Source organism: Dipteris shenzhenensis, chromosome 23 (genome assembly GCF_047967505.1).
Source record: "Dipteris shenzhenensis isolate YYH24624 ecotype China chromosome 23, Dip_SZ_1.0, whole genome shotgun sequence".
NCBI lineage: Eukaryota > Viridiplantae > Streptophyta > Polypodiopsida > Gleicheniales > Dipteridaceae > Dipteris > Dipteris shenzhenensis.
In genome coordinates, this window is record NC_141618.1 from 22,272,880 (window position 1) to 22,297,826 (window position 24,947).

The window sequence follows — 24,947 nt, forward strand, 5'->3', positions numbered from 1 at the left end:
AGAAGATTTACTAGGATATCAGGTTGTCGTAGAGCCAGAGCTTTGGGCACCCTTATGAAGTTGTTACCCTAAGAGAAAGCTTGAGCCTGTAGCAACCTCTTGAGTATCCATCTAGAGTGGTACTTTCGTTTCTCCTTGGTTGTCTTGCGTCTTCATTACGAACTAGATATTTTCGATTGTGCAACTTGAATTTTCGTTGGTGTAGGAGGTGGGTGGAGGGCAAAGTTGTACAATGGCTCTAACCTTCCATAGAACGTGATGTTGAGGGTGGAAGTTTACCTTTTGTATGCCAGTATGGGCTCTTTTCGTTGGATGCATGAACCATTAGCAGAACGCACAGGATGGCTGATGAACTATTGATAGTTGTATCTGGAGCTATGAAAGGATCATATTGTTGCTACCTTTTGGAATGTCAGTCGAAGTGGATGAGGAAGCTTCCACCAAGGCTAAGGGACTCATGTTCTTCTTGTTGGACCCCCGGATCACAGGGAATGCTGGACCTAAGGTTACCCATTGCCGATTAAGATGATTGAGGTTCAACCGTTGTTAATTAAAGTTGCGGTGCATCCCTGCCAATTGATTTTCTAGTTAATTGCCCAACACCAAGATTGCCCGAGGATAACTTGTTCATCCATAGCACCTGTCGATAAAACATACCATCTATTGGCCACGCGATGGTTATTAATGGATATAGGTAATTCAACCTATTGCAGGTGATATTTTACCGTTCCCTACATGTACCATGATAGGAGTAGGTTCAAGGGTTACCTTAAATGCTCGTACACTTCCAAGCAAAACAATCTTGGAATTCATCCAGTAGAGCAAGCAAGGCTTGCTCTTGCTCAGAGGTTAGTTCATCAGCTATATAGACCGGTTTAGGGTCTTCACCTCATTGGCAAGGTCTACTTCCTTAAACCATTATAATTATATTGGTTGCCTTGCTCTACTGACCTTTTAGCCTGCTCAAGGAGTCTCTTGCAGTCCTGGACCATACAAGCCTTGAACTGCTTGGGGGCTTTACGTAGATCGGTGTCCTCTCCTCATCATCCTTCATAGATTTTGAGGCAACTTGCTTCTCCTTGGGAGAAATCTTGGAGTCTTTAACCCTTGTAGCTTTGCTCTTTCGAGGTGGTTCCTCTTCCTCAGGGGGCTTAACCTCGACTAAAGGGGCTTCCTCTACCTTAAGGGATTCGAGGGGGGCCTTAAGTCTGTCCAATCTAGCTCCCCAATTGGATGAGAACTCATGGTGTCTTGTGTCAACACCCACATATCTCAACCATTAAAGATCCGCATAGCCCTTGATCATCCGCTAGCGCCCTCAAGATGTTTATCATGTTTAAGGGAACTACAGTCCTTGGCACCTTGGGATCATAGGCCACCGTTTTTTGTTCTAGCCTTTTCAATCATGTATATTGTCACTAGGACAATAAACATGATTGAATCTAGTTCTAGGAGAAATTGGGCTCTGGCAACCGAGCTTACTATTGTTCATCTCGGTCCTCTCCCATGTCCTTCTCGTTTATAATCTTGGAACACATAAATGGGTGCAGTTCTTTGCGTAGTGTCTGATTCAACTACAAATAAGTTTTTGGTCATGGGGTGGGCTTTCCATGTTTGTAGGTCGACCCTCACAATCTACTCGTCCATTTTTAGATAAATTCTTTTAGAGGCCCAGTCATGGACCAAACTTGCGGCGCACATAAATGGTCTCCCTAAGAGGACATCATAACCATCTAGCTGCTCATGGAAGTCCATCACCACAAACTAGACTTGGTAAGTAAGACCGAAGGTCTTGATCATTATGTCCTTCAAGACTCCCACTGTCTGAGTTGTTGCAGCATTGGCTAGTTTCACAACCAGGTTGGTGCTTTCCACGTCAGGCTTTCCCCATTTAGCCCAGCACTATTTAGTGACAACGCTGACACTTGCTCCTCCATCCAGTATTGCCATGGCCTTTTTATTTTGGCAAACAAGTAATCGGTAGTATAGCATTTATATCATCACTCTCAAAGTATTGGCCTAGCTTGTTGACCGCTATCTTCAACAAATTTGACTCTTCTGTAGGGGCTTCAACTACCTCCATGGCCACTTCCTCCAAGGTGACCATTTGTCCATTCATCCAGTTAGAGAGATCTCTCCAAAGGATGGAGTTCCCTCTTAATAGGGTGGCTATGGGCATTTTCACCTCTATGGACAAAAATGTGGCAAGCCCTGCCACATCCCAAGGCTGACTGATGAGTGCTCGGCCTTCAGAGTATGGTTCTTCAAACCCATAAAAGGACCCAAGTTCCTCATTTGCAACCTGATGCCAGATAGGATCCTCTTCAAACATCTTATGTAATAGGAGTGATCGTCTCATTGAAGTGCTATTTGAGACTATCTCATCCACCTTTTTTAGGGTAGGCAGGGGCTTGGGATGTCTTTTTAGGGCTTGATAATTGGGACGAATGGTGTCCATGCCCTTGTTAGTCCTGAGCTACTACTCAAATCTTTCTTAGCACTCATGGACTAATTGTTGCTATGCCTCCAAAAGGAGTTGCTTCTCAACTATAGGGTCAGCGTATTCATTATGGCCAACTAGGCTTAAGTCCCATCTATGTGGCTATGCTTCACTTACCCTATTCTTTTCCTTTGACCATAGTGTAGTAGGCTCTAAGGTTGCTTGGGTAGGTCTTGAAAATGTGGACATGGAGACCATAGCAATCTCTTCATTTGAGATGCTCTGAATGATGACTCGATTCGATCCCTTTCCCACCTTAATCGCACTCGCGCGGCCTTTACCCTTGGACTAAGATGTGGTTGCTCTTTCTCTCTTAGCCTATTTACGAAGCTCTTTACTCACAAATTTAGCTTGGGCCCTCATAATCACATTTAATGACATCGAGACACTTGGCCTCTCGCAATACTCAGCAAGTTCACATTGGTTTTAGGGTCAGGGGCCATTCTGGGTGCTCTGCTCATGGGACAATTCTTGTATAGATGGTCCACCCTGCAACCAGGACACAATGGAGCATTCGAGCTAGTTGTGGATGTTTTAGCAGGCACAGGTTGGGTCATCTTGTATGGACAGTACTTGAGGTAGTGAGAGATCCCTCACACTTATAATTTGCTATGGGCTAGTTGGTAGTTGCCTTGTAAGGACACTTACTCGGTCGACGTGGGCCTTGAAAAGTGTAACATTGGATAATTGGTCTACAATTCACGGTGTTCATATCCCTAACTTGTTGCATATGGGAGTAGTCTGATACAATAGAATATATTGTTCGTCCTACATGATGTAATGGCTTGTCTGACTTGTTTGATACATAGGACTCTCATAAGACAAGGGATCAGATGTTGATATGGCATAGTTAGGATCCTTTTGCTCACTTGGTGGCTCTTTAATAATAACCTGATTTATGGGGAATAATCTATGGTGGTGGGGGTTGTGCTCCCAGCATAGGTGGCAACAGTGGCAAGTTTTGAACCCTAGGTGGCCCTTGGTTGATCGGAGGGGCTCTATGTATAGCTAATTGGCCCTAGTTATATTGATTTGGTAGTGCAGGCAATTACAATGGTTGCCTTTGTTGGTAAATGGGTGGAGGCATAGTCTTGGGGTATTAACATTGAGAAGTCTTGTGGTTTCCCCATCTAGCACAATGGGCACAATATAGTGTCAACCTAGCCCACAAGCAAGGACAATCATTCATAGGGTGGTTGCCAATGCAATCCCACACCAGACATTGTCTCATCTTAGAAACAAGTGTGGATTGCTAGAGCCTTCTCTGCCCAACCCTCCCTTGAGCTATTGAGCCACCCGATTCAGTAAATTCATGGCTGCTTCCTCCATGTTTGTGCCTTTAGCTAGTGGATTTGCATCCTTGTCCTCTCCTGTGCTGATTATCTTGCCCATATGGGACACTTCAAATGGAGCTCCAAGCAACTTCTTTGGTGTGCCTTATCGTTTATATTGTCATCCAAATAGTTTTGCTACACAACTCAAACGATGAGGGATTTAGGGTAAACAAATGATCATGCAATTTGGAATCTCTTAACCCAATGAGGACGTGTGGTAATAGCCACTCATTGCTCATCCTCTCATGAGGCTCACATCATGAATTTGGAAGTTTAATCCTTGCAATGTATTCCTATAAGGTTTCATGCTCCTTTTACTTAACCTCATATAATTGGTTGATCAGGTTCCATTTCGGGCCAGTAGGAGCAAACCTCAGTATAAAGGCCTTCCTTAACATCTCCCAATTGATTTTTCCCTCTACTCTTAAGGCCTTGTACAATTGGCATGCCTTACCAGCAAGGCTCAGCCCGAATGTGTTTACTTTGTCTAAGTCATCGATATCTGCAAAGGTCACACAAATCTGCTTGAACCTTTCAACATGAGATATAAGATCTCCCTCTCCTAAAAACATAGTTATGATCTTGGAGATGGTGACTAGATGGCTTCGTGAAGCATTAGTGTCTCTCTGCATAATGACCTATGGTGCAACCCCCATTCCTAGTGCTTGTACTAGGATCCTCATAGCCGCATCTGTAAGCTCCATCAATGGTGTAGGTGGGGGCACTTGAGGGGTTGGCGTGGTGCCATAAATTAGGTGGTTCTTTAGATTATAGAAGGTTATCAATTGTGTGGGAATTGTGTTCGCTAGTCTATACTTGTGTTAGGGACTGGTCTATAAGGTGCAGCCATAGGAAAAGGAGTATCTTCTGGCACTCCTACCCAAGTTGAGTATAGATTACGATGAGGGGCCATCGGACGTGGCAAGGTGTTCTCCCCAAAGTCCATTTAATCATTCCCTTTCCCTTCGGCACTTGATAGCCAGAACCTGGGTATCCAGGGCTCAGAGGTTCTAGCGAAGGATGCCTCACCCTCATAGAACTGGACTTGAGGCCTTGTAAACTCTTTAATCGAGACATGCATGTAATCTGAGCATTAATGGCCGATGTCGGTGGGGGACCTTGTTGCTCTTAAGTCACTCTACTTTGCCTGGCAAAGGGATTGACTAGGTTGGGGTCAAACAAGCTGAACTGTCCCATAAAATTGGAGAATGACCCCCTCAAGCCATGGTGGCCCTAGGATTCCGATTTTCCTCCATTTCAATCATCAAAGCTCATGGCATCCTCCGAACTCAAGGACTCTATATGTGCAGGACCTTGTATCAAATAAGAACTTAAGGTTGAGATCTCAGATGGAACTGATAGTGTGGTGTTTGATGGGCTAGTTAATAGGTTGTTTGAAGTGCTATCTTCTAGCTTTAGATCAATACCTATCACCCTCCCATACCTCAAGTGCATATGTTGCCTACTCAACCTAGCTAATTAGTTCGTGGGCTCGTAGAGCAATAGTCGTCCCCTAAATTAGTGACATCTTGAGTCGTTGCATTGTCAATCTTGTTGCATTATCCTTAAAGCAGTAGCCACCGCTACATTATCTCTATGGTAGCAACTTGTAATGCAATGGGTAGTTAAGGTGACAGTTGATATGGCAACAATGATAGGTAACACAATGATTGATTAACATGACGGGTCAAATATAGCACTCACTCCTAACACAGTTGGTTCAGAGTTGCTACATGAACCTTAAAGTAGGGGTTGACTTTTGAAGTCATAGTTGTGAGCTTATTAAAATACATGTGATGTTAGGTGAGGGGTACATAAATGATAGTTTCTACTTTTCCTACTTCAAACACACAGTTTCTCCCTTTAGTACCATCCTATACTCCACTGACAACACTCCTAGTTAAGCTAGAAGCATGGTGTAATGGGTGGTTAATGGTAGAAGGCTTATGCAAAACAAAATCATATCTCAAACTTGCGTGCCAAAAATGTGTAGTCCAATGGTGACTCACGTATCGTGGGGATCTTGGAAGAATGTGGTCAGGGTCTCCACTCCCAAACAACTCCTTGTGGGAGATTTGTATGCCTCACACTTGTGTCACCCAAGCATCTACCAAATTGTGTTCAAGTGATTCCATGAGTGTGAAGAGGGGAGGGAGTATGAGAGAAGGGAATGGGGATGAGAAGAGGGAGGGAATGGTACAAGAGGTTTAGTGACAATCACAAGGCAACTAGCTATGAAAACAAGAAGACTCAATTAAGAGAGAATATAGAGAAAGAGAGAGCTTCTAGTCCTAAACTTTTGGTCTTAAATACATTCCACCTTTTAAAGGGAGTACAAGGGGTAACTCTTGTACTCTGCTCTCTTATTTTCATGTTACAAACACTTGCCCTCATACGGCTCCAAGGCAGATAACATATTCTAGTCCTCACACCTTCTTCTAAATCTCTGCTTTGTCAGTACAAGATGTGAAGTGTTAACCATTGCGGTTAACACCATCACTTCTTTCATTGATTTATGTTTTCACAATTTAAACTTCCTATTTAAAACTTGCCATAGCCTTCCTTCTCACCTTACCTCAGCTTGCCATGGACTTCCAAATCCCCTTGTCCTCCAACTTTGTTCCACATCCTAAATTGTTATCATCCTCTACTTCACTAGACTTTCATTTTCTATGTTTGCTCACACTCTTCTTGACTATACCTCTCCATGATGGACACATAGGTTCTTCTCCTGCCCTTTATTCTCTACACATTGGTAATTGCCTTGTCCAATTACAAGAACTTTTCATGATACATTTAAGTTTCAAGAGTTTAACAATCATGTTTCCTCATGCTAGTTTCAAGAGTTTAATGATCGTGTTTCCTCATGCTCCTTTCTCCTCTTTCTGCCTACTTACTCATTACTCCTATTTGTTTTCCTCTCTACACTCCTCTTTCCCCTTGCTTAAATTCCCACTCTCTTATATGTCACGTAAGTCCATCTAATGGTTGGCCTCTCATATGATAATTGAATGTGGTTTATTTACCTCCACCCCTTCTTATGTACATACCTCCTAGCAAACTAATGGAGAAATTAGGTCAGAGCCAATGGGGACACAAGTGTTCAGGTTTCTAATATATGAATATGTGCATTTTAAGTTTTAAGTAGCACAGTTCGCTAAATATCAAAGTTTCATAGTAGAATCATAATTACTAGAGTCGTTAAAGGGTATGGAAGGTCTTCAAGGAAGATTGTAATATATGCAAATTTTGGAAGATTGTAACAAAGCAGCAATAGCCGACTACATTTTTGACAAGTTGTTACCTTGGTTTGTAAATTTTGGGAGTGGTAGCCTTTTTGGAGGAGTAGTCTCATAGGAAGCTAATGCAAAAGATTAGTAGCCTTTTTGGAGGAGTAATCTCGTAGTAGGAAGGTGAGGCAAAAGAGTAATAGTCTCGTAGGGAGCTAGTAGTGGTAGTCTTTTTCAAGGAGTATTCTCATAGAAAGTTTATGCAAAAGAGTTTTTAAGGGAATTAAGAGCATGGAGATGGAATCATGACTAAAATAGAACATACAAAAAGCTTTAAACTTAAAAAAGCCTCAAAATCAAAAAACAAGGAATAGCACTATTAGCCTTTACACTACTCAATTTTACAACCCCATCCAAGCTTGAATACAAATTAATGAACTTTGAATTTCTCCCAACTAGGGGACATAATATTTTTAAAGTCTTGAATTATATTATTAATTAGTTGCATTTTCATGGTGTAGAAAAGCTTATCTTGACTAATTGATTTGCCTTGTAAAAATGATCAGTCGTGCTCCTCTTCTTAGCATCCTTCCTTATAGTAGCCTTCAATCACCTTTCCTTGTGTCTAGTCATACAATTGCACATAGTCTTTAATTACATGATGTCCTCTAGCAGCTTACGAGTCAAATATTCCTTATCTCATGACTCTTCACTTTGTCCTTGCTACTGATCATCATCTCAATTCTATTGATGTTATTGAGCTATTCAACTAAATTAAAGATGCTACCTATGCATACTATCGATTGTCCAACCAATTCTTCTTAGCCATTTTGTGCAAGTTGCAATGATACCTCCCATGAATCTCATAAGGTAGAGAATCCTCTATGTCCACCTCTTGCATATTGCATAGGTTTTTGAGCCTCAAATCATAAAAAACAGGTACAATTGATTCATTGACTTTCAGAAAAGCATCTTCTTCATCATCATCAACTTCCTTCACCATGTTAATACCCTATGCATACAAGGCTCTGGCTTCTCTGGGCAAAGTTGCATTTGGTACAATATCCATGCGCACTTTCTTCTTTCCCTTCTTGATTATAATTTTAGCAGCTCCCCAATCCTGTTTGACCTTTGCTTGTTTAAACCAAGGTCTTCCCAACAAAATTGGATAAGGGCTATCTCCCTCATCCATTTTGACCACCACAAAATTCACTGGAAAGGTTAGTCTTGAAACAGTAATTTGTTGATTCCGGAGTATTCCTAAAGGTTGAATGCCATCTTTAGTTGAAAAGGAGCTTCTTCTAGCTCAGGTAGCTTTAATTTGTTATACAAAAACTCAGGCAAAATATTCACACCTGAACCTCCATCCAATAATGCTCCCTGAATTTCTTGTTCTTGAAAATTAACAGTGACTTTGGGTACTTTATAATCCACATCTTCAGCTTCAATCTGACATGCTTCAGGTTTATCCACTTGCTCTTCCTCCTTACTCAAATTTCTGAGTACCTATCTTTTGAACTCAGGGACCAAACTTAAAATCTGATCCATTGTAATAGTGGTTTTCCTCAAAACTTCAGCTGTCAACTGTGCCTCCCTTATCTCTTGATGCTGGATCTCCTCCTGAATACCTAACTGTATATTAGGTATTTGCTGCTGTAATTTGTCTTTACCATAGTCAGCTTTCTGACACTTCTGAATTTCCTTCAAACATTCCTGTCTCACCTGTCTTTGCTTCTCCCAATATTGAGGGTGTTTCATCTCCTTATGGGATATAACAGGATCAACCACATACTTTCCACTTGATCTTGTAATAACCAGCACTGATGCTGATTTTTCAGGGATCTCCTCCGCCTATATGCAATTAGAACAATCACACTGAACATGCAACACATTAAGATAGTCCCCTTGTTGTTTCTGCAACACAGGTTCATCAATTTGCCTGACTTCCTCTATAATGACTACATTAGCCTGTGGTGGCCTATTCTGTTGTGCCTGTGCAAGTGGTCTCTGATTGTTATATCTAATAATAGGGATACCTCTCTCCTCTCTATGCTTGCACCATAATGGGCAATTAGGACCCTGCCTGTGATTCGTTCCTCCATAGTATGTGCATGAGTCACCATTTAGATTACCATTTCCTTGAGGATTAGGTGGTCCCCAATTATTTCTCCCCTGAAATCTTTTGGGTGGACCTTCCATTGCTCTATTTCTATCTAGTTCTACTGGTACATTTGCCCTTGGCACTTGCTATCTTGGGTTTGCCCTGTTGTTAGGATTATACCAACAAGCAGCATCTCTGTGCCCCTGCTTCTGGCATATATCACATTTTGGTTTGTCCTTCCTCAATTTGTATCTTTCTCTTTCCATTTTTGTCCTCCTTTGCCCTAGCTTTACTTCTCTGCTTCTCTTTCCTTTTCTTCTTCCTGCTTCTAGTAGATTTCCTTTCCTCATCTTTTGAATCATCAGAATCTGAATCTGAACTGTCATCTTCTAAATCTGAACCTGAGTCAGACTCTGAATCTGACTCTGACTCTGAATTCGAATCATTACTATACTTCTTCTTCTTCTTAGTAGTTCCCAACCTTTTCTCTGCTCTTCTAGTAGCTGCTACCAACTGATTAAATCCTCCTACACCTCCAGGAATATTTGTACTGGCTACTGCATTTCTTAGGGATTCCCTCAACCCATTACAAAAATATTCCCCCAGCATCTCATTAGTTGGCCTTTCATTGGGTGCAAGTCTTCCATTCAAATCTAAAAACTATTGTGCATAATCTTCCACAAGTAGCCTCTTTTGTTTCATTGTCTTATGCTTTTCCAGGATATCATTGGGTGTTTTCCACCTTCTAAATCTTGCCAAAAATGCTGTTTGTAATGCTTGTCTGTCAGCAAAATGGGCTGCACCATACTGTATAAACTAGTTCATAGCCTTGCCCTCCAATGTGGCAGCAAATTGTTGCTTTTTCACATCATCTCCATACAATACTCCTAGTCCACTTGCTTCCCATTTTGTGCTAAATTGAGCTACATGGGCATCAGGGTCTTCCTTTTTGGACTCACCCTTGAAGTTTGCAAATTTGACTTTGAGATTTGCTGGATTAGGGGGTTGTGCCAATGATCCTGGCTGTTGTGTTGCTACAACCTTTCTTCCTGCTGGTTTTTTAGACAATGGTTGAAACTTTAGTTTTCTACTTGCCTATCTCTGAATTTGAGACCATGCTAACAGTCCCACAAATCGGTTTTTGTTTCTCTCCTCCTCATCAGGTGTCACTTGTAATTGCTGTGCAGTAGCAACATCTTCTACTATATGACTAGGGACTACTTCAGTCTGTACTTCCTGATCACTCAGATACACTAAATCCAGGATATCCACCTGATTGCTACTGCTGGACCTTTGTTGTTCTTTGTTCTTTTGTTTCCCTTCCTGTTCTAATTTTGCCTGTAGTCTGGTATAATAGGTTCCAAAACCTTCACCCCCATATTTTTCAGCAGACATACATCATACACCTATTCTATCATTAGATTATTCTACTGCTGAGACCCAGGTGTACAATGTTCATAGTAATGGCCACAAATACTGATTAAGCCAAATTCGCCTGAATGCACTGCCTGTATTTCTCAAGCCAAAAGGAGCGACCTGTTTTGTCTGTTCTTTTCGCACTACCTCCCTGATCTTTCCAATAATGTTCAAAGGTAATTCAGGAAAGTGTGTGCTCAGGAATACCTGACTATATGCCTCGAACTCCTCCTATTCTGTTGTCCAATTCCGATAAGAAAGATATCTTCTTTCAAATCATGTAGTGAAAACCTTTCATTGATTTTTGTCACTAAAGATTAGCTACAACATCTCACATGATCAATTATATCTAGTAAGAAATCATTTGAAACCCCTATTCTTCAAAGCCACATTTTACTCTTTAAATTTATTTGTTAAGCACTATTTCCAATTCATCTTCACAAGATCAATCTAGCTCTCATCTTTAATCCCATGCACAAGCCTTGTCCACAATTTAAATTTAGCTCATTGAAACCCTATTTTAAGATCATAAATGTGCTTCAATGCCTTCATCACATTCTAGATGCAATTAATAACTCAAGAATATATACATCTCTAGATTGAGAGAGAATTTATGTGAAATTATTACGTTCCAAAGAAGGGAGCATGCAAGTAATCTCTAAAGTCAAGAAGCTCCCCACAAACATTTAGAGCCTTCACATTGTCTGTTGAGTCTCTTTCCATCTTTATGATCAATTTATGATATTCCCAATATAATCTAAGGATAGGACTATACAACGACATCCATCACATTTCCACATCTTTTAGCAATCTTCAGCCCTTGCTCAAACCTTGAGATTCTTGCTTACACTCACTAAATCATCTGGGTGACTAGTAAAAATAGCTATAAGTAGTATGAATGGCATCTTCAACCTTTGAAATAAGCCCAAATTTGGATATAATATTTATAGCAAGATTTTATCTATCTGCCATGCAATGAATTCCAAATAAAACGGGCATAGTCTAAAGTGAGTCGAATGATCGAGCTAGCTTAATTACTTGGAAGAGCAGTTGCACCATCACAACCAACACACATTAACTTTACTAAATAATAAATCTTTGACATAAACCCTAGCATCCATTTGAAAGTACTCCAATCATTTTGTTGTAAAAGAACCTTCAATTTTTGATACACACATATACTTGTCTTCTCTTCTAAAATGTCTTATTGCAAATACGTGCATAGTTATCCATTGTGTGTTGTCATTCGTTGTTACCTCATCCAAGCTCAATGAAATAAAAGGGATTGCATTCAAATCATGCCTCATCACCTCTTGAAATATAGCATCCATACATTCAACCATTTCCAAGCCAATAGTAAGCCACCAATGTTTTGTTGGTACAGATGTAATGGCCCAAAAAGTATATAAATCTTTGTTTTCAACAAAGTAATAAATTGGTATTCCTTTATTAGAGATCTGTAAAACATGATCAAACTATATCTTTTTTATAAACATCCTTTGGTTTTTTTTACGGTGCATGAATTGTCAATGTTTCATTATGATCCCCTCATACTTTCCATTGTTACTTATAGAAAATTAAAAGACTTGTTTATGCATTTCATGCCCCCCCTTGACCCTAAAAAAATAACTCCATTATAAATAATTTTGGGGAATCAATAAATAATAAATGGTGACGTAGGCAAATCCCACAAGTAGATGCCTACAACTATCTAGAGAGGTCATGTACACCTAACCATAAAAAAAATTATAATAATTCCATGAAACCAACCTTTTGATAGCTTTGAAGGATCCCATGCCTCACACTAGCACAAAAGTGCTCCAAATTCTAGGCTTCAATGTTGGAAAGATACATGACCGACTGGTGACCAGAAAATAAGGCAAAATTTAGAAGCTATCAAACACTAGATATCAAAATGTTTTCCATTATGATGTTAGTGAGTCCTAGATTAATGACATGTAAGATTTAAACGTTATCAAACACTAGCTATCAAAATGTTGTCCATAAAGATGGAGATGTTACTGAGTGATTCCAAGCTATTGGACATTGTGAATGGTACTCCTTATCAATTCACAAAGCATGGAGGCTTGCTAGCTATAATTCAAGATTTCACATTATTTTATATTGTGACAGTACCCAAATTCAATTACTTCATACTTTGTTAAACTCCAAGCAAATTTATGATGAAGTAAAATGTACATATGATCATGTTGTGGCTGCTCAAGTAAATATCAACTTTCTATGGAAAATATATTCTAGATTTCCAATGTCCATAATAAATCATTCTAAATAAGGGTCGCAAATTGCCTCTCCATCAAGTTATGATGCTTATGGAGAGCTTATGGATGCCTTTTGCATCTTGTTATGCATTTGTCACAATGAAGATTGGCCTCACCACCCTCACATTACCTACACCCATAGGCAATAGCATTTAATAAGATCCTATGAGGAAATAAATTGAACCCATCAATGAATTTTATATATCGAGAAATGCTAGGAATGTGTGATATAACCATAAGTCAATAATATCTTCCCCTTGACAATTTGCCTTGATATCCTTGACCAATTTCTCTACTTTGCCTTACCCCACATTCAAATCATCAAACCGTTTTGCAACACTCTTGGAGTTCTTAGGACGTCCCACCTCTCCTCTGGTAATACATAAAGTTGCCTCATTTTCCCATGAAAAAGTATGGAATCCTTATTTTGAGTTAAGAAGTATCCAACTTATTGGTTTATCATACTTCCATCCAAAAATGCGATTGGAAAGTATATTATTTGAATTGGGATAAAACTTATTAAAGCAAGATAATAAATTACCCCTTAAAGATACCCTCTCTAAAATTCAAGACTAGTAGTAAAGATGCAAAATGCCAGTGGTTTCTTTATTAATAGAATTTTTTATCAAAACCAATCTTCCAAAAAACTCCATCAGAGAGCTAGAGCCTATATCACACCAATGACCATTTGAGTTTTTTTACCAAGGTAGGAATATTATTGCTATTGTTGCTCATAGGCCTTTTTCCCCTATTGGAGTCGGAGCCTAAAGTCAGAGTACTATCACCAATTACTAGAACAACACTGCTAGGTGTATTAGATGGTGGAGTGGATATATTAACAATTTCTTGTCGAGGAAAAGAAGATCCTTGGCCACTATTATTACATCCCCCCTCCTTGTGTAACTTCTTCCTGATCTGGCTCCACCGCGAAAAGGGACCTGCTGTCCTCTTCCATTGCCTCTGCCACCATAGATTTTGGTTTCATAAGGTTGGCACTTTCCCTCGAAAAGGAAGTAAGTTTGATTAATTTTTCAATCATAGAGAGTCCTTGCTCATTATCCATTGAAGAAAAAAGTTTGGCCTTTGGATTGTTCACATTTTCTAAAACCCTTGGATCATAAAATCTCTTACAAAGACAAAGTTGATAAGAGTTTCAACTATGGGTTTTGCAGGTCCATTCAACCATATGATGAATACAGTAAAAGATGTTGCTAAACTCATATCTGGGTAAAAGAAATCTAGGTGATTCACCATATACCAAATAACATGGTTTGCCCAAATGAGAGAGCCCCCACACTTTTCTGCTACACAAGCACACCTAAGGAATGGTAGTAATCAGTTCCACCAAAGGGATTTGTAATTTGCAGCCCTTTACGTACTGGAATTAAAGCCTCCATGAACTAGTAGTAGGACTTTGGAGTTAGAACATTTCCTTGCACCCATTGTGGATAGTGTTGGTGCGCAAGGAATGCTAACCTTTTTGAAAGTTGTTTATGAGACTCCTTCGAGAACTACGCATTTGCATTTTTCCACTTCCACATTAGAAAGTGAACCCCAAAATTTTAGGATATCTCTCCCTAGCAGGCATGGTTGGAATACAAGATGATCCTTGCAGAGTGGTGAGATTATATTTTGCTTCTTGTTCCACACAAGCAGTAAGTAAGTTGGAGAAATTATCCAACTTTTCTTGCTCGGATGAGGAAAGAGCAATTTTTTGGACTCATTAAATGCCATTAAAAAAATTTCCTTTTTTGGAATCGGCTATAAAGTACAACCATTCTTGACCATAATTGTCTTAGGAAGGAGTGTGTGTGTGTGCGCACACTTATGCATGAGTGTGTGTGAATGCACATATGTGTGTTAGCATGCATGCGTGCGCATGCACACACACACACACATGCACATACACATACACATACACATACACATACACATACACATACACATACACATGCTCAGAAAGGGAAGAGAGAGAGAGAGAGAGAGAGAGAGAGAGAGAGAGTGTGTGTGTGTGTGTGTGTGCACTTATGCATGAGTGTGTGTGCATGCACATATGTGTGTTAGCATGCACATATACACATGCATGCATGCGTGCCCATGCATGCACACACACACACATGCACATACACATACACATACACATACACATACACATACACATATACATAGGGATATAGACATATATGCACTCATGTAGGCATATACATACATGCATGTAATGTATATATGCATATACATATATATATCCATATACACATGCATGCACACATGCACTCACATGAATGTGCTCTTACACATGTGCTCATAGACATGAATGCACACAATACACACACATGTTCATATGCGTGCACACACTAATGCATGCACATGCATACACACACAAATAAATACAATGATCATACATGATGCATAGACATATACACATAGGCACATGCACATGCATATGCATGTGCAAACACATGCAAACAAGCACATGCACACATACATGTGCACATGCATATGTACAAGTTCACACACATATACATCCACACATGCAAACACACATGGACAAGTACATGTTCGCCCCCCCCCCTCCCACACACACACACACACTTATCTTGAGGGAGATAGCTCTCACCTACATCTATAAAGGGACAGTAGCCTGATGGCTTTGTACCACTTAGATGGGCTGAAATTCAATGGGCCAAGACCCCTTTGGATATTTCTTGTGTGGTCACTTCTTCTTCTCTCCTCTCCCTCTTGTGAGCACTCTCCACTATTGAGCACTCTAGAATGTGTAACAAAGCCTACTCTAGATTGCGAAAACCACTCTCCCAAATGCCATTAGACCTCTCGAAGGGCCCGACCCTTGAAGATCCAAAGGTCCCACTAGGGGGCATATTGATCTAAGATGCTAGGAGGGTCGATGAACCACTCCTTCCCAAAATTGACTACTACCCTAATTATCTACCAATGAAGCAAATTGAGACACCCATACATCTTTGGTCTCCCTTAGGCACCGGTTGGAGGAGCCCTCTGAGCTTGAGTTTGAGAAAATAGGCTTGGTCATAACGCTAAATGTTCTCCCTATTCTAGAAAATTGACCCAGCCACCTAAATGTCTAAAGTGCTACCCATAGCCATCCCACTTTAGAATTGTAAATTCTCAAAAAGAATAGCTAAAGTTGATAGCCCTAAATGTTATGTGCATGTCTAAAGTGCTACCCACCATGTCTCAGGGATCGCTATGGCTATCTCTCTCACCTACTGTCCTACCCCTTAGAGATGAAAGCTGGCTCCCACCAATCATGCCTTTGCCTCTATAAGAAGCCTACCCCACATCCCAAAAGGGTTGGATGGGCCATTGTCCCACTCTGCCTATTTGAGTCCATTGTCTGAGCATAAGACCATCCTACTTCCAAAGCTTAGGGTGCTACAAAAGGGATTGGTACTCGAGCTCCTCCCTAAAGTAAGGTCTATCCCTAATGAGTCTTGATTGTACAAGCTCCGCTTTAATGGGAAGCCCTTCCCTATGAGAGGAGCATTATAAAAGATCCAATAATGAGACAACTGCCATTGTCCATCTATGTGTGGGGTATCCCTAAGAAGGCCGCAATGAAGGAGGAGCTTTTAGGGCTTGGTGCTTGGGGTGGGACCTCGCATAACTAGCTTGTCCAAGAGGGCTCAGCTCTATATCTCTAGATCAATGATGCCCAAACCTAGCCATACCTACGGCATGATCACTATCTACCACACAACTTTGACTCTAGTATTCCTCATGCTATTTGATCCAGCATAAGAAGTTGCACACCAAGCACCTAAGCACCTTTTGCACCCCCTATAAAAACACCAATAGGTTGCTATGTACCAGGCCATGATGAGAAGCACTTGATTGGCCGTTAAAGCTATACCTACTATGGAGAGTTTGGTCGAGCTCCAATATAGAAGCTTGCACTAAACACTATCTAGAATTGAGGCAATCTATTGCTCTATTAAAATATTAGTACCCACGTAGTAGCTAAGGTGTCTCACTATTTGCCCCTGTGGAATCCACCAAAAGCCAAAGGCAACTTTCGAGTTTCATACCACCTCTATTGCTATGAAAAATCCAATAAATTTGGTCCAATTGATTCAATCCTTGGAGGCCTTGCAATATATAGACAAGGCTCCCCTAGCCATCTCAAGGCTCGGTGTTGATCCCTCCATATATAGGGCTATTTCAATCCTTGGAGGCCTTGCAATATATAGCCAAGGCTCCCGTAACCATCTCAAGGCTCAATGTTGATCCCTCCATATATAGCTATGTGCAAGCTTTGAATCTAGCAGCTCCTTCTCTTGCTAAATCAAAAGCCTCATCTCAATGAGACTTGTATCCTAAGAGAGAGAAAAGTAACCCAAGGCCTCAACTAGCAAAAATGAAAAGGAAAGGGGCAACCTTGTCTTACCAAACAAGATAGAGAACATGCCTCTCCCATGTGCCACCAATAAGCACCAAGTAGAACTCCTTGCATACAGAGCTGAGACCCCTATGATCCATCTATTGGAGAAGCATAATCAATGCATAGTTCCTTCCAAGAAGGACCAATCCACCATGTCGTAAGTAAGAGAAGGATAGCTAGAAGCTATCCCTCCCCAATCCACTACCTCCCAAAAGTTGAAGATGTGTCCAAGATGCTCCACTCTTGAAAAAGTCCTATCTACATGTCATCGATGATGTTAGAAAGGTAATGTCTCAATAGCAAGCTTAAGACCTTGGCTAAGATCTTGTATGCAATATCAAATAATGTGATTGGTTCCCACTGGTGAATGTCTTACTTGTATTTCCCCTTCAACCATAGCTCAATGATTGTTAAATTTATCCTGAGTCAAATTGCTTGACAAGCCAATCTTAGTGGGGTGATAGCTCCCAAAATCTTCGAAAGAAGGCTGGGGTCAAAGCCATCCTCCCCATGGCACTTCTAAGATGGGAGGTGCTTGAGGGCCTCCTAGAGTGTCCACATAAGTGAACGGTGTTTCTAACTACTTGCTCAAGCTTGGCAAGACTACTATTACAGAACGTGATCCCACACTACCTCTTAGGCTACAATAACGTGTTCATTTGAATCTGCCCATGCGTATCTCACAACAACAGATGAAGCTGCATCCCAATTGAATGTGGCCCAATGGTTTGGAAGAACTCTATAGTCATATTGTCACCCTATTGAATGCATCTACCTTAGGAGGAGTGGTACAAGAACTTGGCTCGATCGGATATCCATGGCTTCAAGGTCAATCCTCGCACTCTCTTATCGATCATTGAGCCACTAGGAGCCTGGATCTCGTAACATACACTCTTGTATCAAGATAAAACCTACTCCCCATCCTACCATAGCCCTTTGCAACTCTTGAGGAAGTATCGGTAGGTGTTGTGGCTGACTCCATGCATGATTGTGAAGTCCATGCATGGTCCTAACTAATGGGGAGGAGGATAGAGAGAGTAGGGCTTGTCTATGGGTGGGAGTCTACATCACAGTCTTAGATTTGAATGACTTTGAAGGGGGATTGGAAGGAGAGGAGTTTGTATCTGTGCGTTAGCGTACCAACGGCATGATAGGCTCCATGCCAACCCTTTGTGCCCATTGCATCATGAAGGAAACATATGCCCCAAACTTGTCTGTGCATTGGCAAAGCGTTTAAGTCAGATGCATGAGCTCCACCTCAGGCACCAAACAGATCACTGCTACTGCCATGTCTACACCTAGACTCCTTGCAGTAGTAAAGCTGAGCTAATAGGCAATTGAAGCACCATAGTTGAGCCACAAGTCTATCCCCTATGCTCCCATCCATAACTTCATGTGGTACATCTACTCTTCCATCATACAATCATATAGAAATGGGGTTAACTACTCCTCTCCTGTAGAGGTGAAATAGAAACCCCAAAAAGGGTAAGTGTCGCAACCAAGCAGACCAAGTAACGAATGGATTTAAGGATGGTCATGTGCTCCTTCAAGAGCCTTGAGAAGCAGAACATCATTGAGAATTGGGACATGGTTTGTGTCCATGTCCTCAACGATGAAGCCATTGTACCAAGGGCAAAGAGATACACCAAATGCAGGCCAAGAGAAAAAGGGCCCTACTCCACAAGTGTCTGGGTGGTGTTTGAAGAGCTTAACCAAAGAAGAAATACTCCTCTCCCATAGATGGTGACCTCTTAGATGTGATCCCCTTCTAATGCTAAGCTTTCTTGTAAACAATCTCATATCTGACTCCTTGCAAGAGTCTAACAATTTTGCCCACTACTACTTTGTTCTAGAGTGACTAAACTACAACCTTAACCAGTTGCTTAACTACTAGGGAAAGAAGGATATTGATGGAATTGAATTCAAGGCAGCTACCATGACATCCCCAGTTGTTGCCAGAATAAGGAAAAATCCAATAAAAGACAAGGGCTTGTAGCAAAGATAGGAAGGCTTAAACCTCTAGACACCTTTACCAAAACCCATAACCAGCCAAGAAGCCCTAGTTGTGGGGCTACAACCACTCAAAGAACAACTTAAAAAAGCCACCCACTAGAGCTTCAACTAGGTAGCACTAAGGGGCTATTAGGGCCCAAAAATACAAACCACAAGCCAGCCTTGTAGTCTTTGAACAATCCCAAGCTAGTACACCACCCTTAGAAGTACGATTTCTAAGTAAAACTATCATGCAAAATTATGAAAACATTATTAATATGAAATATGTATATTTCAAGAATCCTAGCGGGCTATTAAAGAGCCACAAAGGGGCACTGTAATTGTTGCGTGTAAATTCAAAGGCACCTATGAAAGGCCTCCTACTAGCTTGCACTATGAACAGTAACCTACACAAATAGCCAGTAGCTAGGACCCCCATGGATAGAAGAAGGACCAACTAAGAGATCGAATAATTGAGGTAGGTTCTTGTAATGCCAAAACCTTGAAAGGACTACAAGAGACCTCTAGAAAGCTAGTTGTGGTAGCTTTTAAAGCTCCAATGAGCCACAACACTCCAAAATAGTGAGGGCTAGAGAATGGTCTCCAACTCAGATGGCACGGTAACAAACTCGATCTAGTAGGAGAGAGAAAGGGTGAGATGATTGAGGTGAGGTAGAATGCAAGAAGGAGTAGAGGGTAGGCAAGAAGGCAAGATGGAGCAGAGGGTAGGTGAGAAGGGGAGAAGGAGGAATCAAAGAGGAAAAGGAGAAGGCGGGGGAAAGTGAACCATGATGAATAGGGAGCAATCATAATACATTTTAAGAATTATCTCCAAGCGCCTGGTGAAGAAGATCTCGACATCAAAGGTTTGTACTTCACGATAAGTTTGATTGTCATTGTCATGGAGGAAAATGGCTATCCCTTGTTGTGGGGGAACCTTAGTTAAAAAGCACAAAAATCCTATATAATGGGGCCACAACATGTCTTTTGGACTAGAAAATGCACCTCTACATTCCAATAATTTATGCTTGATACTTTCAAGTATATTCCTACCACATTCATTTCCATCTATTTAGATAATTTTTCCAATTATACAAATGAAAATAATCACCTATATTGTTTAAACAAAGTCTACAATAGACCTCATCAAGTCGGCATCTCACTAAACGTTTGTAGTTGCCTTGTTCATGTAAAGCTTGGCATCTTATTCAATCACCTTGTATCTTAAGAAGGAACAATGAGACAGAGCATTCCAAGATCAAGTACAATGCATTCACAAGGAGAAGATCCACCTTGTGTTAATAAACGAGAGGATCCACCATTACAGAGGATCCAATAATGTAGAAAATGCACCTCTACATTCCATAATAAACGAGAGGATCCAAGAAACTTACAGTGGATCCTCTCGTTTATTAATATTTGTCGACCAAATTATCAAGGTTTTTACTTGAGTAGCTATATTCTATATGAGCTAACATAAATAAATAAAATTCCAGCGGACTGAGGCTCAAGCTAAAGACTACAAAGATTTGGCATGAGAAACCACAACGCTAATCCTATGATAGCCCTAATGGGATAACATCTTCCTTGTACATGTTGATGTAGATGGGTATAGCTATGCCATTTTATCATTGTGCAACTAGATGGGTACATGGACTAATGATAGCATCTCTAGGAAGCAATTGTATCACCATAAAGTGAAATTCCCTCAAAATGGTCTACCAAATTAAAAAATTATGGCATCATCTTTTGGGATACCTACTAAATATAGTTTTCATTGGAGGAGGTTGTTTAAGAGTTTAGTTTTTGAATCATCCACAAGCTTGAAAAGTCTCATCTAGTTGTAGGCTACCCATTCCAACTTTAAACAGCTCAACAAGACAAAGAATTCTCAATCAAGGTTTTGGATGCATATGTATTCAAAGGTGACATCTCACATGTGGAGTATGATGAGTTGCAGCTCCAAGAAACCTATCTGCATCAACTTTTATCAAGGGAGCGCCAAAAGTAGTTGGCTCTCAAAGCTTCATAGTACAGTATCATTGCAACCAATTATACTATCAAGATGTTGATGGTGTGTTGAGACAATGATATTGCCACATGAAAGACCCATGATGCTCACTAAGGCATACTGAGTGACTAGTAGGTGGCCATTTTGGCACCAAGAAATTCCCAAGCATGTTTACCTCTAGTTGCCAGTTTGTTTATAGTCTCAGCTAGGGTTTGCAGAGAGGCTATGCTAGCGAGTAAAACTTAATAATTACTCTTGGTTTCCTCTTGCCTCCTTGGATTAAGGGATTGCCAGATAATTGTTTTTAAACCAAAAGTAACCATTACAAAAGGAAATAAACCCCACTTGTGAGCGCCTTGACTTGCAAACAACCTTGTAAAAATTGTGAACCCACTACATTGCGTGAACATGCACTTAGGGTATTTATGGACTAGAGCTGCCCTGCATGGGCTGTGGTTAAGCAATCTTGTCTGTCCATGATGTGTGGGTAGTGCCCATGGTGGACGAGTTTGTAAACACCCTTAGAGCTTGTTCACCAAAGGCCTAATCATGGATAGCTCTTCATGGTTGCCTTGATCTCGATTAGGGGCTAAGAGAAAAACCAACTGCACGTTCGACAGGGAACCACGTGTTTCGTGTGAACATAAGAGCAGCTCCTCGGGTGAGCTAGCAGGGCTATCGTAGCCCTGCTAGCACCTTGTTTTCAGGTCCCCATGAGGTTGGATGCCTGTTGGACTCAACATTTGCTTGCCAACGATAGCCCTGCTAGCACCTTGTTTTCAGGTAGGTTGGATGCCTGTTGGACAACATTTGCTTGCCAAGCCAGCCTTTCCAAAATCTCCATCTCTAGCCTGGCCTTGAGTTGTTGGACTAGAACAACCGGTTTGAAGGCTGCATTGACAACTTTGGAAGAAATTGGAGTGCACAGTGCAGCCGGTGCAGCAGGTGTCAGCCGGTAAACGTTCATTATTTGCTACTCTCACCAGGCAGCTCTGCATAGTGCCAGGGTTGGCGCGGGGAGGCTCTCTAATGGGTCGTGGAGAGGATGATGATGGTGATGAGATCATCATCATCATCATCATCATTATCGATGGGAATTGCTTTTGACTTTTACACCGGGACACCTGCTTTTGCACGCCTAAGGTTCTGGATACGCGAGCTTTCGATCGAAGCTATGGATTCTGATGGACACCCCATGGATCTCGATCCTCCTCTCCTTCGCCCTTTCCCTCGCTCGCCCAATTCCACCCTCGGTACATCACACGCCTCTTTTCTCCACTACCTTTGTGTCGTCGCTGCAACTACCTTGGCGTTCTCTCCTAGAACTAGAGCAATTTTTCCTATGCTCTGCTTTTGCCAAATCAGAAGGGTCGAGGTTGCTTTTGACTACTGCTTGGCAATATCATTCTCGAAAGTGGGTTGTCTACTTGGATTGGTTGTTTGGATCCTAGAAGATCGTTGTGTAAATGATCCTGAAGTTGAATTCCTGCAACCTTGGCATCCATGATTGCTCTTTATACAAAATCTCCCTTGTGCATTGTCTAGCAAGCCACACTATCGCAATCTATACTGGAGTATTTTCAATAATAATTTAAGAACAAGTTGACACTGAATAGTAGGGCTTAAAAGTGTTGAATCGTTCTTTAATGGCGTGCGCCATTCAATGGTATAACTCGACCCGAAGACCACGAACAACAAAAAAAACCAATTTGTTGGAAGACGTTTGAGGGAGAGTTGGTGATTGGCTGATCAATGATGTGCAGAAGGTTGACAGGTTCTTTTTAGTGGGTGGGTCAGGTCCTCGTTTGTTCAGGATATGTTGGGCATAGATCGCCAATTTGTCTGTTCGTGGGCTAAAACATCTACATTTTGTTAAGTTTGGGCACATAATATTGACTTGGGTGCCAGTTCTTTCTTTTCGTCACTTTTACACAATGGCGAGCTACCACACACATGCATATATTTGTGCGTGCCAGAGCGACCATCCATTCTACGTTTATCGCCCTTAAGGTGGTGGATCCTACTTTTGTCACCCTCTATGGCGTGACCAATCAACCTCAAAGCCATGATGACCATATCACCTTCCTAGATTCACTTTATGCGAAGTCTTAGGTTCAGCTGAATCTTTAGAGTTTACGTTCTTTAGTATTTCTATTTATAGTTTATTGGATCACCCTCCAGCTGTTGGCATATATTAGCATGCACATACAATGCAGTCTATCTACTTCCGTGTCTCCACGCATGTTCCATTGCTTCAGCCCGTAAGCGTTGGTGTGTTGGGGAGATACAAAATTAATGTGGCAGATTTGAAACGATTTAGTTAGCCAATGATATTTTAGTGCAGCAGGTTTTTGAAACTGTCTTTCCTTAAGAGTATCATTGTTTTTCTGGGCTACACTAGACACTGTATTAGCCTATCTCACTCGCATATAGTGATAGATGTCTCGTCAAAGTTTGGATCAAGTAGGGCCCATATAATTATGATCACTTTAGGGTTAGAACTAGTTATAGAGTTAGAGAGGTGAATGCACGGATCTTTGATTGAGACCAGCAGAGCGCCCATCAAAGAGACATCTTTATTGATGAAATTTTTAAATATCCTGCACATCATACTGTTTGTAACCTTTGGAAATAACCCAAGTTGCAGACATTGAGATTAGACAGCGGAAATAATCTTCAATGTGACTTTGATGCATTTTGCAATCAGTATGGCATTCATGTCAATGCAAAACTCCATATACACCATAGAGGGTAGATTTAACTGAGCCATTACTATGTCACCTCTCTCAAACCCACACAAAACAAGCGCATGCAAGACAAGCTGAAATCTACATGTGCACAGGAGAAAGTACAGCAAAAGAGCTTCCGTATACAAGCCACCAAAACATGGACTGCATGTACAAGATGCTGCTCTAAAATGCAGCTTAGTGTAAGCTGGAATACAGATACAGATCTGCTGCTTGATGCATGGCCTTGGAGTGGCAAAGTGTCCTTTATGTAGGGCAGTTTGCGACCAGCAGGTTGACCTCGTTGAGTCCACAAGTCAGGGCCTTGGCCCTAGGACAGGGCCTACACTGGTGGTCTGTGGCCAGCCGAAACCTGACAAAGGGCTTGCACAAACACACCCAAATTGCGCTCATAAAATGAAGAACATTCTGGGCATGCTGTACTGTGAGCAATCCTGGAACCTCCATTGGGTTCATCGAGCTGTCCCCTTCATGAACCAAGGACAGCCTGGATCTTGCCAAGCACCATGCCATCAAGTCTATCTCAACCCGTCATCATTTCAGTGCCGTCAATAACCAAGTGACACATGGAATCCTTGTGGCTGCTCCACATAGATCCCCACCACCATGTCCAGACTCTTGCTTGGACGACTCCTTGTGATCGCCCTTTTCTTTGTGCAATCTCTCACACAGTGCTGGCCACAGTAGAAGCATTTGTTCCTTTTTCCTGTTGTCATCCTTCATTTTTGATGGACTTGCCGGCCTTCGGGCATACCAAAGGGCAGTGAAGAGATAATAACCTGCAAATACTCAATTTTCAGCCAACCAAAATAATTTCAAAGGCAACATGCGAGAGCTAGATTGTCGTCCTGCACGAGACACTAGATTTTCCCTAACTTAGCGCCCCTTTCAGTATTTCTTTATCATTTATTCAGAAGGCA

The 24,947-nt window shown here is 41.2% G+C and overlaps 1 protein-coding gene across 3 annotated transcripts in view; it reads left to right on the plus strand.

The window, feature by feature from the left end:
• Positions 1–22,401: 22,401 nt before the first annotated feature.
• Positions 22,402–24,947, plus strand: part of LOC147887121 (uncharacterized) — a 189,252-nt gene continuing 186,706 nt past the window's right edge. For all 3 annotated transcript variants that reach the window (XM_087394913.1, XM_087394915.1, XM_087394914.1), the window contains exon 1: positions 22,402–22,533. In XM_087394913.1, the coding sequence (XP_087251039.1) occupies positions 22,455–22,533 (79 nt within the window). In that variant the 5' untranslated portion in view covers positions 22,402–22,454. The remainder of the gene's footprint in view (positions 22,534–24,947) is intronic.